General features: G+C 54.5%; 1 protein-coding gene across 1 annotated transcript in view; it reads left to right on the plus strand.

Annotated features, from left to right (window-relative positions):
* Nucleotides 1-265: 265 nt before the first annotated feature.
* The window catches only part of LOC140108715 (arf-GAP with dual PH domain-containing protein 2-like), a 56154-nt gene continuing 37984 nt past the window's right edge, over nucleotides 266-18435 (plus strand). Inside the window, exons 1-5 of the mRNA XM_072131901.1 lie at nucleotides 266-410; nucleotides 6385-6512; nucleotides 9449-9540; nucleotides 9638-9717; nucleotides 9806-9918. Of these exons, the coding sequence (XP_071988002.1) occupies nucleotides 347-410; nucleotides 6385-6512; nucleotides 9449-9540; nucleotides 9638-9717; nucleotides 9806-9918 (477 nt within the window). The 5' untranslated portion in view covers nucleotides 266-346. The remainder of the gene's footprint in view (nucleotides 411-6384; nucleotides 6513-9448; nucleotides 9541-9637; nucleotides 9718-9805; nucleotides 9919-18435) is intronic.

The raw sequence follows: 18435 nt of genomic DNA on the forward strand, positions 1-18435 counted from the left end.
AGGGGTAGGTGATATATGATGAGGGGTAGGTGATATATGATGAGAGGTAGGTGATATATGATGAGGGGTAGGTGATATATGATGAGGGTAGGTGATATATGATGAGAGGTAGGTGATATATGATGAGGGGTAGGTGATATATGGGGAGAGTAGGTGATATATGATGAGAGGTTAGGTGATATATGATGAGGGGTAGGTGATATATTTGTTGCTCTTCTGGATTGTAAAATCAGCTGATTCTGACCTACAAAAAGGGAAGCTGAGTGTCAGGAGGGCGTGGCCCAGGGGAGGGCGTGGCTTCCCTGTCCCTGGAGCTGACACAGTATTAACCCTCTCAGTGCTCAGGATGTCGGTGCCGGATCTGCTGCAGCTCCCTGGAAACTCGCAGTGTGCAGACTGCGGGCAGAAAGGTAAGTGCCCCCCAGAGTCCAGCGCCCCCACCCCCCAGAGTCCAGCGCCCCCACCCCCCAGAGTCCAGCGCCCCCACCCCCCAGAGTCCAGCGCCCCCACCCCCCAGAGTCCAGCGCCCCCACCCCCCAGAGTCCAGCGCCCCCACCCCCCAGAGTCCAGCGCCCCTACCCCCCCGAGTTCTGCACCCGCCCTCCCAGAGTCCAGCGCCCCCTCTCCCCCCCGACTTCTGCACCCCCCTTGAGTTCTGCAACCCCCCTCCCAGATTCCAGCGCCCCCCTTCCCCCAGAGTCCAGCGCCCCCCTTCCCCCAGAGTCCAGCGCCCCCCTTCCCCCAGAGTCCAGCGCCCCCCTCCCCCCAGAGTCCAGCGCCCCCCTCCCCCCAGAGTCCAGCGCCCCCCTCCCCCCAGAGTCCAGCGCCCCCCTCCCCCCAGAGTCCAGCGCCCCCCTCCCCCCAGAGTCCAGCGCCGCCCTCCCCCCAGAGTCCAGCGCCGCCCTCCCCCCAGAGTCCAGCGCCGCCCTCCCCCCAGAGTCCAGCGCCGCCCTCCCCCCAGAGTCCAGCGCCGCCCTCCCCCCCAGAGTCCAGCGCCGCCCTCCCCCCAGAGTCCAGCGCCGCCCTCCCCCCAGAGTCCAGCGCCGCCCTCCCCCCAGAGTCCAGCGCCGCCCTCCCCCCAGAGTCCAGCGCCGCCCTCCCCCCAGAGTCCAGCGCCGCCCTCCCCCCAGAGTCCAGCGCCGCCCTCCCCCCAGAGTCCAGCGCCGCCCTCCCCCCAGAGTCCAGCGCCGCCCTCCCCCCAGAGTCCAGCGCCGCCCTCCCCCCAGAGTCCAGCGCCGCCCTCCCCCCAGAGTCCAGCGCCGCCCTCCCCCCAGAGTCCAGCGCCGCCCTCCCCCCAGAGTCCAGCGCCGCCCTCCCCCCAGAGTCCAGCGCCCCCCCTCCCCCCAGAGTCCAGCGCCGCCCTCCCCCCAGAGTCCAGCGCCGCCCTCCCCCCAGAGTCCAGCGCCGCCCTCCCCCCAGTATCTCTTGCTTCTGATTATCCGTTGCTCTAGTTGAGGTTTGGGAGATTATGTTCTAGGTTAGAGGAATGTTCTAGATCAGGGAGCTGTCTTATTGTTATGTTCTAGATTTGGGTCAGGTCCATGTTCCAGACCTGAGCTGTTCATGAAATTCTCTGGTGTCTGGGAAAACTTTCTTCTATCAGAAATGGTGCAACATCCTGCGGGCGAGGAGACGGCTGCAGATGTTCCCATCCTTACCCTGCGGGAGGCGACGTGGAGCCGCTGACCACATCCTGCGCCCGGCGCTCTCACATCCTCTATCCACTATCCGCACAATCAGCACAATCCACCGGCCTCATCATCATACAGACGTACTCACAAGCAACGGTAACATGAAAGCTGAGCTGTGATTGGTGCCCATCAGCAACTGACCACATTCTTACTCCTAGATACCTCCCCCATAGACTCCGCCCCCGACATTAGGCTGATAACAGAGAGTAATAGATTGTATCTCCCCCTGTACAGTCTCCTCTCCCCGGGATGTAATGGCTGATAACAGAGAGTAATAGATTGTATCCCCCTGTACAGTCTCCTCTCCCCGGGGTGTAATGGCTGATAACAGAGAGTAATAGATTGTATCCCCCCGTACAGTCTCCTCTCCCCGGGATGTAATGGCTGATAACAGAGAGTAATAGATTGTATCCCCCCTGTACAGTCTCCTCTCCCCGGGATGTAATGGCTGATAACAGAGAGTATCTATATGGAGGGTAGATGGAGACACGAGGTGAGGACACAATCTATATGGAGGGGAGATGGAGACACGAGGTGAGGACACAATCTATATGGAGGGTAGATGGAGACACGAGGTGAGGACACAATCTATATGGAGGGTAGATGGAGACACGAGGTGAGGACACAATCTATATGGAGGATAGATGGAGACACGAGGTGAGGACACAATCTATATGGAGGGTAGATGGAGACACGAGGTGAGGACACAATCTATATGGAGGGGAGATGGAGACACGAGGTGAGGACACAATCTATATGGAGGGGGGATGGAGACACGAGGTGAGGACACAATCTATATGGAGGGGAGATGGAGACACGAGGTGAGGACACAATCTATATGGAGGGTAGATGGAGACACGAGGTGAGGACACAATCTATATGGAGGGTAGATGGAGACACGAGGTGAGGACACAATCTATATGGAGGGTAGATGGAGACACGAGGTGAGGACACAATCTATATGGAGGGTAGATGGAGACACGAGGTGAGGACACAATCTATATGGAGGGTAGATGGAGACATGAGGTGAGGACACAATCTATATGGGGGGTAGATGGAGACACGAGGTGAGGACACAATCTATATGGAGGGTAGATGGAGACACGAGGTGAGGACACAATCTATATGGAGGGTAGATGGAGACACGAGGTGAGGACACAATCTATATGGGGGGTAGATGGAGACACGAGGTGAGGACACAATCTATATGGAGGGGAGATGGAGACACGAGGTGAGGTCACAATCTATATGGAGGGTAGATGGAGACACGAGGTGAGGACACAATCTATATGGAGGGTAGATGGAGACACAAGGTGAGGACACAATCTATATGGAGGGTAGATAGAGACACGAGGTGAGGACACAATCTATATGGAGGGTAGATGGAGACATGAGGTGAGGATACAATCTATATGGAGGGTAGATGGAGACACGAGGTGAGGACACAATCTATATGGAGGGTAGATGGAGACACGAGGTGAGGGCACAATCTATATGGAGGGTAGATGGAGACACGAGGTGAGGGCACAATCTATATGGAGGGTAGATGGAGACATGAGGTGAGGATACAATCTATATGGAGGGTAGATGGAGACATGAGGTGAGGACACAATCTATATGGAGGGTAGATGGAGACACGAGGTGAGGACACAATCTATATGGAGGGTAGATGGAGACACGAGGTGAGGGCACAATCTATATGGAGGGGAGATGGAGACACGAGGTGAGGACACAATCTATATGGAGGGTAGATGGAGACACGAGGTGAGGACACAATCTATATGGAGGGGAGATGGAGACACGAGGTGAGGACACAATCTATATGGAGGGAGTATGGAGACACGAGGTGAGGACACAATCTATATGGAGGGAAGATGGAGACACGAGGTGAGGACACAATCTATATGGAGGGTAGATGGAGACACGAGGTGAGGACACAATCTATATGGAGGGGAGATGGAGACACGAGGTGAGGACACAATCTATATGGAGGGTAGATGGAGAAACGAGGTGAGGACACAATCTATATGGAGGGTAGATGGAGACACGAGGTGAGGACACAATCTATATGGAGGGGAGATGGAGACACGAGGTGAGGACACAATCTATATGGAGGGTTGATGGAGACACGAGGTGAGGGAACAATCTATATGGAGGGGGGATGGAGACACGAGGTGAGGACACAATCTATATGGAGGGTAGATGGAGAAACGAGGTGAGGACACAATCTATATGGAGGGTAGATGGAGACACGAGGTGAGGACACAATCTATATGGAGGGGAGATGGAGACACGAGGTGAGGACACAATCTATATGGAGGGTAGATGGAGACACGAGGTGAGGACACAATCTATATGGAGGGGGGATGGAGACAGGAGGTGAGGACACAATCTATATGGAGGGGAGATGGAGACACGAGGTGAGGTCACAATCTATATGGAGGGGAGATGGAGACACGAGGTGAGGTCACAATCTATATGGAGGGTAGATGGAGACACGAGGTGAGGACACAATCTATATGGAGGGGAGATGGAGGCACGAGGTGAGGACACAATCTATATGGAGGGGGGATGGAGACAGGAGGTGAGGACACAATCTATATGGAGGGAAGATGGAGACACGAGTCGAGGACACAATCTATATGGAGGGGAGATGGAGACACGAGGTGAGGACACAATCTATATGGAGGGGAGATGGAGACACGAGGTGAGGACACAATCTATATGGAGGGGAGATGGAGACACGAGGTGAGGACATAATCTATATGGAGGGGAGATGGAGACACGAGGTGAGGACACAATCTATATGGAGGGGAGATGGAGACATGAGGTGAGGACACAATCTATATGGAGGGGAGATGGAGACATGAGGTGAGGACACAATCTATATGGAGGGGAGATGGAGACACGAGGTGAGGACACAATCTATATGGAGGGGAGATGGAGACATGAGGTGAGGACACAATCTATATGGAGGGGAGATGGAGACACGAGGTGAGGACACAATCTATATGGAGGGGAGATGGAGACACGAGGTGAGGACACAATCTATATGGAGGGTAGATGGAGACAGGAGGTGAGGACACAATCTATATGGAGGGGAGATGGAGACACGAGGTGAGGACACAATCTATATGGAGAGTAGATGGAGACACGAGGTGAGGACACAATCTATATGGAGGGGAGATGGAGACATGAGGTGAGGACACAATCTATATGGAGGGGAGATGGAGATACGAGGTGAGGACACAATCTATATGGAAGGTAGATGGAGACACGAGGTGAGGACACAATCTATATGGAGGGTAGATGGAGACACGAGGTGAGGTCACAATCTATATGGAGGGTAGATGTAGACACGAGGTGAGGACACAATCTATATGGAGGGTAGATGGAGACACGAGGTGAGGACACAATCTATATGGAGGGTAGATGGAGACATGAGGTGAGGACACAATCTATATGGAGGGGAGATGGAGACACGAGGTGAGGACACAATCTATATGGAGGGGAGATGGAGACACGAGGTGAGGGCACAATCTATATGGAGGGTAGATGGAGACACGAGGTGAGGACACAATCTATATGGAGGGGGGATGGAGACACGAGGTGAGGACACAATCTATATGGAGGGTGGATGGAGACACGAGGTGAGGACACAATCTATATGGAGGGTAGATGGAGACACGAGGTGAGGACACAATCTATATGGAGGGTAGATGGAGACACGAGGTGAGGACACAATCTATATGGAGGGTAGATGGAGACACGAGGTGAGGACACAATCTATATGGAGGGGAGATGGAGACACGAGGTGAGGACACAATCTATATGGAGGGTAGATGGAGACACGAGGTGAGGGAGCAGAGATGTTATTGTGTGTTGTACATCCTGAACAGGTGGGTTTTCAGGTTATGTTTGAAGGTTTGGAAAGTGTGGGATAGTCTGGTGGAGAGTAAAAACGTCCCCCCTTGTATAGGACACAACTATAGATAACAGGGAGCGCCTCTCTGGGTCACAGCTTTTTCCTGCATATTACAATTCTAAACGCTTATGGCACCTGATTGCTTCAGAGGTCCTGCTCAATCCTGAATACCGGTCAGAAATATGTCCAGGCCAATATCATTTAGATGTGCCCCGTCCTCCCTCATCAAGTTCACATTATTGCCCTCCAGCTCTCTATGCCGAACCAGCACCCAACAGCGAGATTGGACATAACGGGACATCCTTGCATTAACAGTGCGCCTAGCCCATGGGGCACATCGTCTGGAAGGAGGGGCACGTGGTCTAAAGGGAGGGGCACGTGGTCTAAAGGGAGGGGCACGTGGTCTAAAGGGAGGGGCACAGGGTCTAAAGTGAGTGGCACGGGGTCTAAAGGGAGGGGCACTGTGTCTGGAGGGAGTGGCACCGGTACTGGAGGGAGGGGCACCGGGTCTGGGAGTGGGGCACATGGACAGGAGGGAGGGGCAACGGGTCTGGAGGGAGGGGCACGGGGTCTGAGGGAGGGGCTCTGCGGGTGGGGCACTTGGACTGGAGGGAGGGGCACAGGGTCTGGAGGGAGGGGCACAGGGTCTGGGGGTGGGGCACATGGTCTGGAGGGCGGGGCCAGGTTCTGGAGGGAGGGGCACCAGGTCTGGAGGGCGGGGACTGGCTCTGGAGGGAGGGTCTCTCATCCTGTGTTCTCTCCCTGTAGATCCGCTCTGGGCATCCTGTAATGTCGGGGTGTTCGTCTGCTTGGATTGTTCTGGGGTGCACAGGATCTCATCTATTGGCAAAGTGAAATCTACACAACTGGATTACATGGAGCATGACCTGATACAGGTGACCTATAGAATGTGTGCTCTATACTGGACTCCCCCTTATATACACATGTCACATTCTATACAACAATATGTACACATTGCCCCCTACATCTTCATACTGTACCCTATAGCGTCCTGTGTACTCCCCGTACTGTACCCTATACCATCCTGTATACTCCCCGTACTGTACCCTATACCCTCCTGTGTACTCCCCGTACTGTACCCTATACCCTCCTGTATACTCCCCATACTGTACCCTATACCCTCCTGTGTACTCCCCATACTGTACCCTATACCCTCCTGTGTACTCCCCGTACTGTACCCTATACCATCCTGTATACTCCCCATACTGTACCCTATACCCTCCTGTATACTCCCCATACTGTACCTTATACCCTCCTGTGTACTCCCCATACTGTACTCTCTACCCTCCTGTATACTCCCCATACTGTACCCTATACCCTCCTGTGTACTCCCCATACTGTACCCTATACCATCCTGTGTTCTCCCCATACTGTACCCTATACCCTCCTGTGTACTCCCCATACTGTACCCTATACCCTCCTGTATACTCCCCATACTGTACCCTATACCATCCTGTGTTCTCCCCATACTGTACCTTATGCCATCCTGTATACTCCCCATACTGTACCCTATACCCTCCTGTATACTCCCCATACTGTACCCTATACCCTCCTGTGTACTCCCCATACTGTACTCTCTACCCTCCTGTATACTCCCCATACTGTACCCTATACCCTCCTGTGTACTCCCCATACTGTACTCTCTACCCTCCTGTATACTCCCCATACTGTACCCTATACCCTCCTGTGTACTCCCCATACTGTACCCTATACCATCCTGTGTTCTCCCCATACTGTACCCTATACCCTCCTGTGTACTCCCCATACTGTACCCTATACCCTCCTGTATACTCCCCATACTGTACCCTATACCCTCCTGTGTACTCCCCATACTGTACCCTATACCATCCTGTATACTCCCCATACTGTACCCTATACCCTCCTGTATACTCCCCATACTGTACCTTATACCCTCCTGTGTACTCCCCATACTGTACCCTATACCATCCTGTGTACTCCCCGTACTGTACCCTATACCATCCTGTATACTCCCCGTACTGTACCCTATACCCTCCTGTGTACTCCCCGTACTGTACCCTATACCCTCCTGTGTACTCCCCATACTGTACCCTATACCATCCTGTATACTCCCCATACTGTACCCTATACCATCCTGTATACTCCCCATACTGTACCCTATACCATCCTGTATACTCCCCATACTGTACCCTATACCCTCCTGTGTACTCCCCATACTGTACCCTATACCCTCCTGTGTACTCCCCATACTGTACCCTATACCCTCCTGTGTACTCCCCATACTGTACCCTATACCCTCCTGCGTACTCCCCATACTGTACCCTATACCCTCCTGTGTACTCCCCATACTGTACCCTATACCCTCCTGCGTACTCCCCATACTGTACCCTATACCCTCCTGTATACTCCCCGTACTGTACCCTATACCCTCCTGTGTACTCCCAATACTGTACCCTATACCATCCTGTGTACTCCCTGTACTGTACCCTATACCATCCTGTATACTCCCCATACTGTACCCTATACCCTCCTGTATACTCCCCATACTGTACCCTATACCCTCCTGTATACTCCCCATACTGTACCCTATACCCTCCTGTGTACTCCCCATACTGTACCCTATACCCTCCTGTATACTCCCCATACTGTACCCTATACCATCCTGTATACTCCCCGTACTGTACCCTATACCCTCCTGTGTACTCCCCGTACTGTACCCTATACCCTCCTGTGTACTCCCAATACTGTACCCTATACCCTCCTGTGTACTCCCCGTACTGTACCCTATACCCTCCTGTATACTCCCCATACTGTACCCTATACCCTCCTGTATACTCCCCATACTGTACCCTATACCCTCCTGTATACTCCCCATACTGTACCCTATACCCTCCTGTGTACTCCCCATACTGTACCCTATACCCTCCTGTGTACTCCCAATACTGTACCCTATACCCTCCTGTGTACTCCCCGTACTGTACCCTATACCCTCCTGTATACTCCCCATACTGTACCCTATACCCTCCTGTATACTCCCCATACTGTACCCTATACCCTCCTGTATACTCCCCGTACTGTACCCTATACCCTCCTGTGTACTCCCCGTACTGTACCCTATACCCTCCTGTATACTCCCCGTACTGTACCCTATACCATCCTGTGTACTCCCCATACTGTACCCTATACCCTCCTGTATACTCCCCATACTGTATCCTATGCCGTCCTGTATACTCCCCATACTGTACCCCATACCATCCTGTATACTCCCCATACTGTACCCTATACCATCCTGTATACTCCCCATACTGTACCCTATACCATCCTGTATACTCCCCATACTGTACCCTATACCCTCCTGTGTACTCCCCATACTGTACCCTATACCCTCCTGTATACTCCCCATACTGTACCCTATACCCTCCTGTGTACTCCCCATACTGTACCCTATACCCTCCTGTGTACTCCCCATACTGTACCCTATACCATCCTGTGTACTCCCCGTACTGTACCCTATACCCTCCTGTATACTCCCCATCGCCCCTATACCATCCCGTATACTCCCCATACTGTACCCTATACCCTCCTGTGTACTCCCCATACTGTACTCTTTACCCTCCTGTGTACTCCCCATACTGTACCCTATACCCTCCTGTGTACTCCCCATACTGTACCCTATACCATCCCGTATACTCCCCATACTGTACCCTATGCCCTCCTGTATACTCCCCATACTGTACCCTATACCCTCCTGTATACTCCCCATACTGTACCCTATACCCTCCTGTATACTCCCCATCGCCCCTATATGTGGGATTTTCTCATTTCTCTCCAGTTCATGCAGCGTCATGGGAATGTCAGAGCCCGGGAGGAGTATGAAGCCTTTGTGCCTCCGTTCTATTACAGGCCAACAGAGAAGGACTGCAGGTAGGTAGAGAGGAGATGGCGCTGCTGTGAGCGCTGGACTCTGGGTCCTGCCGTGCGTTGCAGGTCCTTTCACCTTGTTGTTGCCTTTTCTTTTTAGGGTATTAAGGGAACAATGGATCCGGGCGAAGTACGAGCGGCGAGAGTTTGTACATGGTGGACGCTCCCGGTACTCCGTCGGTAGGTGCCTCCTCGGGTGGGTAGAAGTTGTGTCCTGGGTATCGCCTGGTATCAGGTGATGGAGAGGCCTCCGTGTGCTTTCTGACAGATGGTAGAGAAGGCTTCCTGTGGAAGAAGGGCCGAGACAATGGGCAGTATGTGAAGAGACTGTTCATCTTCTCCGAGAGCGAGGGGACGCTGAAGTACTACACTAGAGACAGAGTGAGTGTGCGGCCACTTACCTCTAGCCTGTAGGGTGATTCTGGGGTATCAGCGTCTGTCTTGTGTCTCCTCAGTGTTCTGGAGATAAGGGGTGGTCTTGGGGTGTCAGCGCCTGTCTTGTGTCTCCTCAGTGTTCTGGAGATAAGGGGTGGTCTTGGGGTGTCAGCTCCTGTCTTGTGTCTCCTCAGCGTTCTGGAGATAAGGGGTGGTCTTGGGGTGTCAGCGCCTGTCTTGTGTCTCCTCAGTGTTCTGGAGCTAAGGGGTGGTCTTGGGGTGTCAGCGTCTGTCTTGTGTCTCCTCAGCGTTCTGGAGATAAGGGGTGGTCTTGGGGTGTCAGCGCCTGTCTTGTGTCTCCTCAGTGTTCTGGAGGTAAGGGGTGGTCTTGTGGTGTCAGCTCCTGTCTTGTGTCTCCTCAGTGTTCTGGAGATAAAGGGTGGTCTTGGGGTGTCAGCGTCTGTCTTGTGTCTCCTCAGTGTTCTGGAGCTAAGGGGTGGTCTTGGGGTGTCATTGCCTGTCTTGTGTCTCCTCAGTGTTCTGGAGCTAAGGGGTGGTCTTGTGGTGTCAGCTCCTGTCTTGTGTCTCCTCAGTGTTCTGGAGATAAAGGGTGGTCTTGGGGTGTCAGCGTCTGTCTTGTGTCTCCTCAGTGTTCTGGAGGTAAGGGGTGGTCTTGGGGTGTCAGCTCCTGTCTTGTGTCTCCTCAGTGTTCTGGAGCTAAGGGGTGGTCTTGGGGTGTCAGCGTTTGTCTTGTGTCTCCTCAGCGTTCTGGAGATAAGGGGTGGTCTTGGGGTGTCAGCTCCTGTCTTGTGTCTCCTCAGTGTTCTGGAGGTAAGGGGTGGTCTTGGGGTGTCAGCGCCTGTCTTGTGTCTCCTCAGCGTTCTGGAGATAAGGGGTGGTCTTGTGTCTCCTCAGTGTTCTGGAGGTAAGGGGTGGTCTTGGGGTGTCAGCTCCTGTCTTGTGTCTCCTCAGTGTTCTGGAGCTAAGGGGTGGTCTTGGGGTGTCAGCTCCTCTCTTGTGTCTCCTCAGTGTTCTGGAGGTAAGGGGTGGTCTTGTGGTGTCAGCTCCTGTCTTGTGTCTCCTCAGTGTTCTGGAGCTAAGGGGTGGTCTTGGGGTGTCAGCTCCTGTCTTGTGTCTCCTCAGTGTTCTGGAGATAAGGGGTGGTCTTGGGGTGTCAGCGCCTGTCTTGTGTCTCCTCAGTGTTCTGGAGGTAAGGGGTGGTCTTGGGGTGTCAGCTCCTGTCTTGTGTCTCCTCAGTGTTCTGGAGCTAAGGGGTGGTCTTGGGGTGTCAGCTCCTGTCTTGTGTCTCCTCAGTGTTCTGGAGCTAAGGGGTGGTCTTGGGGTGTCAGCTCCTGTCTTGTGTCTCCTCAGTGTTCTGGAGGTAAGGGGTGGTCTTGGGGTGTCAGCTCCTGTCTTGTGTCTCCTCAGTGTTCTGGAGGTAAGGGGTGGTCTTGGGGTGTCAGCTCCTGTCTTGTGTCTCCTCAGTGTTCTGGATCTAAGGGGTGGTCTTGGGGTGTCAGCTCCTCTCTTGTGTCTCCTCAGTGTTCTGGAGGTAAGGGGTGGTCTTGGGGTGTCAGCTCCTGTCTTGTGTCTCCTCAGTGTTCTGGAGATAAGGGGTGGTCTTGGGGTGTCAGCGTCTGTCTTGTGTCTCCTCAGTGTTCTGGAGCTAAGGGGTGGTCTTGGGGTGTCAGCTCCTGTCTTGTGTCTCCTCAGTGTTCTGGAGCTAAGGGGTGGTCTTGGGGTGTCAGCGTCTGTCTTGTGTCTCCTCAGCGTTCTGGAGATAAGGGGTGGTCTTGGGGTGTCAGCGCCTGTCTTGTGTCTCCTCAGTGTTCTGGAGGTAAGGGGTGGTCTTGGGGTGTCAGCGCCTGTCTTGTGTCTCCTCAGTGTTCTGGAGGTAAGGGGTGGTCTTGGGGTGTCAGCTCCTCTCTTGTGTCTCCTCAGTGTTCTGGAGGTAAGGGGTGGTCTTGGGGTGTCAGCTCCTGTCTTGTGTCTCCTCAGTGTTCTGGAGGTAAGGGGTGGTCTTGGGGTGTCAGCTCCTGTCTTGTGTCTCCTCAGTGTTCTGGATCTAAGGGGTGGTCTTGGGGTGTCAGCGCCTGTCTTGTGTCTCCTCAGCGTTCTGGAGATAAGGGGTGGTCTTGGGGTGTCAGCGTCTGTCTTGTGTCTCCTCAGTGTTCTGGATCTAAGGGGTGGTCTTGTGGTGTCAGCTCCTGTCTTGTGTCTCCTCAGTGTTCTGGAGGTAAGGGGTGGTCTTGGGGTGTCAGCTCTTCTCTTGTGTCTCCTCAGTGTTCTGGAGGTAAGGGGTGGTCTTGGGGTGTCAGCGTCTGTCTTGTGTCTCCTCAGTGTTCTGGAGCTAAGGGGTGGTCTTGTGGTGTCAGCTCCTGTCTTGTGTCTCCTCAGTGTTCTGGAGCTAGGGGGTGGTCTTGGGGTGTCAGTGCCTGTCTTGTGTCTCCTCAGTGTTCTGGAGCTAAGGGGTGGTCTTGTGGTGTCAGCTCCTGTCTTGTGTCTCCTCAGTGTTCTGGAGATAAGGGGTGGTCTTGGGGTGTCAGCTCCTGTCTTGTGTCCCCTCAGCGTTCTGGAGCTAAGGGGTGGTCTTGGGGTGTCAGCGCCTGTCTTGTGTCTCCTCAGTGTTCTGGAGCTAGGGGGTGGTCTTGGGGTGTCAGTGCCTGTCTTGTGTCTCCTCAGTGTTCTGGAGCTAAGGGGTGGTTTTGTGGTGTCAGCGCCTGTCTTGTGTCTCCTCAGTGTTCTGGATCTAAGGGGTGGTCTTGGGGTGTCAGCTCCTGTCTTGTGTCTCCTCAGTGTTCTGAAGCTAAGGGGTGGTCTTGGGGTGTCAGCTCCTGTCTTGTGTCTCCTCAGTGTTCTGGAGATAAGGGGTGGTCTTGGGGTGTCAGCGTCTGTCTTGTGTCTCCTCAGTGTTCTGGAGATAAGGGGTGGTCTTGGGGTGTCAGCGCCTGTCTTGTGTCTCCTCAGTGTTCTGGAGCTAAGGGGTGGTCTTGTGGTGTCAGCTCCTGTCTTGTGTCTCCTCAGTGTTCTGGAGCTAAGGGGTGGTCTTGTGGTGTCAGCTACTGTCTTGTGTCTCCTCAGTGTTCTGGAGCTAAGGGGTGGTCTTGTGGTGTCAACTCCTGTCTTGTGTCTCCTCAGTGTTCTGGAGGTAAGGGGTGGTGTTGTGGTGTCAGCTCCTGTCTTGTGTCTCCTCAGTGTTCTGGAGGTAAGGGGTGGTCTTGGGGTGTCAGCTCCTGTCTTGTGTCTCCTCAGTGTTCTGGAGGTAAGGGGTGGTCTTGTGGTGTCAGCTCCTGTCTTGTGTCTCCTCAGTGTTCTGGAGCTAAGGGGTGGTCTTGTGGTGTCAGCTACTGTCTTGTGTCTCCTCAGTGTTCTGGAGCTAAGGGGTGGTCTTGGGGTGTCAACTCCTGTCTTGTGTCTCCTCAGTGTTCTGGAGGTAAGGGGTGGTGTTGTGGTGTCAGCTCCTGTCTTGTGTCTCCTCAGTGTTCTGGAGGTAAGGGGTGGTCTTGGGGTGTCAGCTCCTGTCTTGTGTCTCCTCAGTGTTCTGGATCTAAGGGGTGGTCTTGGGGTGTCAGCTCCTCTCTTGTGTCTCCTCAGTGTTCTGGAGGTAAGGGGTGGTCTTGGGGTGTCAGCTCCTGTCTTGTGTCTCCTCAGTGTTCTGGAGATAAGGGGTGGTCTTGGGGTGTCAGCGTCTGTCTTGTGTCTCCTCAGTGTTCTGGAGATAAGGGGTGGTCTTGGGGTGTCAGCTCCTGTCTTGTGTCTCCTCAGTGTTCTGGAGGTAAGGGGTGGTCTTGGGGTGTCAGCGTCTGTCTTGTGTCTCCTCAGTGTTCTGGAGCTAAGGGGTGGTCTTGGGGTGTCAGCTCCTGTCTTGTGTCTCCTCAGTGTTCTGGAGGTAAGGGGTGGTCTTGGGGTGTCAGTGCCTGTCTTGTGTCTCCTCAGTGTTCTGGAGGTAAGGGGTGGTCTTGGGGTGTCAGCTCCTCTCTTGTGTCTCCTCAGTGTTCTGGAGATAAGGGGTGGTCTTGGGGTGTCAGCTCCTGTCTTGTGTCTCCTCAGTGTTCTGGAGATAAGGGGTGGTCTTGGGGTGTCAGCGTCTGTCTTGTGTCTCCTCAGTGTTCTGGAGCTAAGGGGTGGTCTTGGGGTGTCAGCGTCTGTCTTGTGTCTCCTCAGTGTTCTGGAGCTAAGGGGTGGTCTTGGGGTGTCAGCTCCTGTCTCGTGTCTCCTCAGCGTTCTGGAGCTAGGGGGTGGTCTTGGGGTGTCAGCTCCTCTCTTGTGTCTCCTTAGTGTTCTGGAGGTAAGGGGTGGTCTTGGGGTGTCAGCTCCTGTCTCGTGTCTCCTCAGCGTTCTTGAGCTAAGGGGTGGTCTTGGGGTGTCAGCTCCTGTCTTGTGTCTCCTCAGCGTTCTGGAGCTAAGGGGTGGTCTTGGGGTGTCTGCGTCTGTTTTGTGTCTCCTCAGTGTTCTGGAGCTAAGGGGTGGTCTTGGGGTGTCAGCGCCTGTCTTGTGTCTCCTCAGTGTTCTGGAGCTAAGGGGTGGTCTTGGGGTGTCAGCTCCTCTCTTGTGTCTCCTCAGTGTTCTGGAGCTAAGGGGTGGTCTTGGGGTGTCAGCGTCTGTCTTGTGTCTCCTCAGTGTTCTGGAGGTAAGGGGTGGTCTTGGGGTGTCAGCTCCTGTCTTGTGTCTCCTCAGTGTTCTGGAGGTAAGGGGTGGTCTTGGGGTGTCAGCTCCTGTCTTGTGTCTCCTCAGTGTTCTGGAGCTAAGGGGTGGTCTTGGGGTGTCAGCTCCTGTCTTGTGTCTCCTCAGTGTTCTGGAGGTAAGGGGTGGTCTTGGGGTGTCAGCTCCTGTCTTGTGTCTCCTCAGTGTTCTGGAGGTAAGGGGTGGTCTTGGGGTGTCAGCTCCTGTCTTGTGTCTCCTCAGTGTTCTGGAGCTAAGGGGTGGTCTTGGGGTGTCAGCGCCTGTCTTGTGTCTCCTCAGTGTTCTGGAGCTAAGGGGTGGTCTTGGGGTGTCAGCTCCTGTCTTGTGTCTCCTCAGTGTTCTGGAGGTAAGGGGTGGTCTTGGGGTGTCAGCGTCTGTCTTGTGTCTCCTCAGTGTTCTGGAGGTAAGGGGTGGTCTTGGGGTGTCAGCTCCTGTCCTGTGTCTCCTCAGCGTTCTGGAGCTAAGGGGTGGTCTTCGGGTGTCAGCTCCTGTCTTGTGTCTCCTCAGTGTTCTGGAGATAAGGGGTGGTCTTGGGGTGTCAGCTCCTGTCTTGTGTCTCCTCAGCGTTCTGGAGCTAAGGGGTGGTCTTGGGGTGTCAGCGTCTGTCTTGTGTCTCCTCAGTGTTCTGGAGGTAAGGGGTGGTCTTGGGGTGTCAGCTCCTGTCTTGTGTCTCCTCAGTGTTCTGGAGGTAAGGGGTGGTCTTGGGGTGTCAGCTCCTCTCTTGTGTCTCCTCAGCGTTCTGGAGCTAAGGGGTGGTCTTGGGGTGTCAGCGCCTGTCTTGTGTCCCCTCAGCGTTCTGGAGCTAAGGGGTGGTCTTGGGGTGTCAGCTCCTGTCTTGTGTCTCCTCAGTGTTCTGGAGATAAGGGGTGGTCTTGGGGTGTCAGCTCCTGTCTTGTGTCTCCTCAGTGTTCTGGAGGTAAGGGGTGGTCTTGGGGTGTCAGCTCCTCTCTTGTGTCTCCTCAGCGTTCTGGAGCTAAGGGGTGGTCTTGGGGTGTCAGCGCCTGTCTTGTGTCTCCTCAGTGTTCTGGAGATAAGGGGTGGTCTTGGGGTGTCAGCTCCTGTCTTGTGTCTCCTCAGTGTTCTGGAGGTAAGGGGTGGTCTTGGGGTGTCAGCTCCTGTCTTGTGTCTCCTCAGTGTTCTGGAGCTAAGGGGTGGTCTTGGGGTGTCAGCTCCTGTCTTGTGTCTCCTCAGTGTTCTGGAGCTAAGGGGTGGTCTTGTGGTGTCAGCTCCTGTCTTGTGTCTCCTCAGCGTTCTGGAGCTAAGGGGTGGTCTTGGGGTGTCAGCTCCTGTCTTGTGTCTCCTCAGCGTTCTGGAGGTAAGGGGTGGTCTTGGGGTGTCAGCGTCTGTCTTGTGTCTCCTCAGCGTTCTGGAGCTAAGGGGTGGTCTTGGGGTGTCAGCTCCTGTCTTGTGTCTCCTCAGTGTTCTGGAGGTAAGGGGTGGTCTTGGGGTGTCAGCTCCTGTCTTTTGTCCCCTCAGTGTTCTGGAGGTAAGGGGTGGTCTTGGGGTGTCAGCTCCTGTCTTGTGTCTCCTCAGTGTTCTGGAGCTAAGGGGTGGTCTTGTGGTGTCAGCTCCTGTCTTGTGTCTCCTCAGTGTTCTGGAGGTAAGGGGTGGTCTTGGGGTGTCAGCTCCTGTCTTGTGTCTCCTCAGCGTTCTGGAGCTAAGGGGTGGTCTTGGGGTGTCAGCTCCTGTCTTGTGTCTCCTCAGTGTTCTGGAGGTAAGGGGTGGTGTTGGGGTGTCAGCGCCTGTCTTGTGTCTCCTCAGTGTTCTGGAGGTAAGGGGTGGTGTTGGGGTGTCAGCGCCTGTCTTGTGTCTCCTCAGTGTTCTGGAGCTAAGGGGTGGTCTTGGGGTGTCAGCGCCTGTCTTGTGTCTCCTCAGTGTTCTGGAGCTAAGGGGTGGTCTTGGGGTGTCAGCTCCTCTCTTGTGTCTCCTCAGTGTTCTGGAGATAAGGGGTGGTCTTGGAGTGTCAGCGCCTGTCTTGTGTCTCCTCAGTGTTCTGGAGCTAAGGGGTGGTCTTGGGGTGTCAGCGTCTGTCCTGTGTCTCCTCAGCGTTCTGGAGCTAAGGGGTGGTCTTGGGGTGTCAGCTCCTGTCTTGTGTCTCCTCAGTGTTCTGGAGCTAAGGGGTGGTGTTGGGGTGTCAGTGCCTATCTTGTGTCTCCTCAGCGTTCTGGAGCTAAGGGGTGGTCTTGGGGTGTCAGCTCCTCTCTTGTGTCTCCTCAGTGTTCTGGAGGTAAGGGGTGGACTTGGGGTGTCAGCTCCTCTCTTGTGTCTCCTCAGTGTTCTGGAGGTAAGGGGTGGTCTTGGGGTGTCAGCTCCTGTCTTGTGTCTCCTCAGCGTTCTGGAGGTAAGGGGTGGTCTTGGGGTGTCAGCGCCTGTCTTGTGTCTCCTCAGCGTTCTGGAGCTAAGGGGTGGTCTTGGGGTGTCAGCGCCTGTCTTGTGTCTCCTCAGTGTTCTGGAGGTAAGGGTTGGTCTTGGGGTGTCAGCGCCTGTCTTGTGTCTCCTCAGTGTTCTGGAGGTAAGGGGTGGTCTTGTGGTGTCAGCTCCTGTCTTTTGTCCCCTCAGTGTTCTGGAGCTAAGGGGTGGTCTTGGGGTGTCAGCTCCTGTCTTGTGTCTCCTCAGTGTTCTGGAGCTAAGGGGTGGTCTTGGGGTGTCAGCGCCTGTCTTGTGTCTCCTCAGTGTTCTGGAGATAAGGGGTGGTCTTGGGGTGTCAGCGCCTGTCTTGTGTCTCCTCAGTGTTCTGAAGATAAGGGGTGGTCTTGGGGTGTCAGCGCCTGTCTTGTGTCCCCTCAGTGTTCTGGAGCTAAGGGGTGGTCTTGGGGTGTCAGCTCCTGTCTTTTGTCCCCTCAGTTTTCTGGAGCTAAGGGGTGGTCTTGTGGTGTCAGCTCCTGTCTTGTGTCTCCTCAGTGTTCTGGAGCTAAGGGGTGGTCTTGGGGTGTCAGCGTCTGTCTTGTGTCTCCTCAGTGTTCTGGAGATAATGGGTGGTCTTGGGGTGTCAGCGCCTGTCTTGTGTCTCCTCAGTGTTCTGGAGATAAGGGGTGGTCTTGGGGTGTCAGCGTCTGTCTTGTGTCTCCTCAGTGTTCTGGAGGTAAGGGGTGGTCTTGGGGTGTCAGCTCCTGTCTTGTGTCTCCTCAGTGTTCTGGAGCTAAGGGGTGGTCTTGTGGTGTCAGCTCCTGTCTTTTGTCCCCTCAGTGTTCTGGAGCTAAGGGGTGGTCTTGGGGTGTCAGCGCCTGTCTTGTGTCTCCTCAGTGTTCTGGAGCTAAGGGGTGGTCTTGGGGTGTCAGCTCCTGTCTTGTGTCTCCTCAGCGTTCTGGAGATAAGGGGTGGTCTTGGGGTGTCAGCGTCTGTCTTGTGTCTCCTCAGTGTTCTGGAGCTAAGTGGTGGTCTTGGGGTGTCAGCGTCTGTCTTGTGTCTCCTCAGTGTTCTGGAGATAAGGGGTGGTCTTGTGGTGTCAGCTCCTGTCTTGTGTCTCCTCAGTGTTCTGGAGGTAAGGGGTGGTCTTGGGGTGTCAGCGCCTGTCTTGTGTCTCCTCAGTGTTCTGGAGGTAAGGGGTGGTCTTGGGGTGTCAGCTCCTGTCTTGTGTCTCCTCAGTGTTCTGGAGATAAGGGGTGGTCTTGTGGTGTCAGCTCCTGTCTTGTGTCTCCTCAGTGTTCTGGAGGTAAGGGGTGGTCTTGGGGTGTCAGCTCCTGTCTTGTGTCTCCTCAGTGTTCTGGAGGTAAGGGGTGGTCTTGGGGTGTCAGCGTCTGTCTTGTGTCTCCTCAGCGTTCTGGAGCTAAGGGGTGGTCTTGGGGTGTCAGCTCCTCTCTTGTGTCTCCTCAGTGTTCTGGAGGTAAGGGGTGGTCTTGG

Source organism: Engystomops pustulosus, unplaced genomic scaffold (genome assembly GCF_040894005.1).
Source record: "Engystomops pustulosus unplaced genomic scaffold, aEngPut4.maternal MAT_SCAFFOLD_173, whole genome shotgun sequence".
NCBI classification, from domain to species: Eukaryota; Metazoa; Chordata; class Amphibia; order Anura; family Leptodactylidae; genus Engystomops; species Engystomops pustulosus.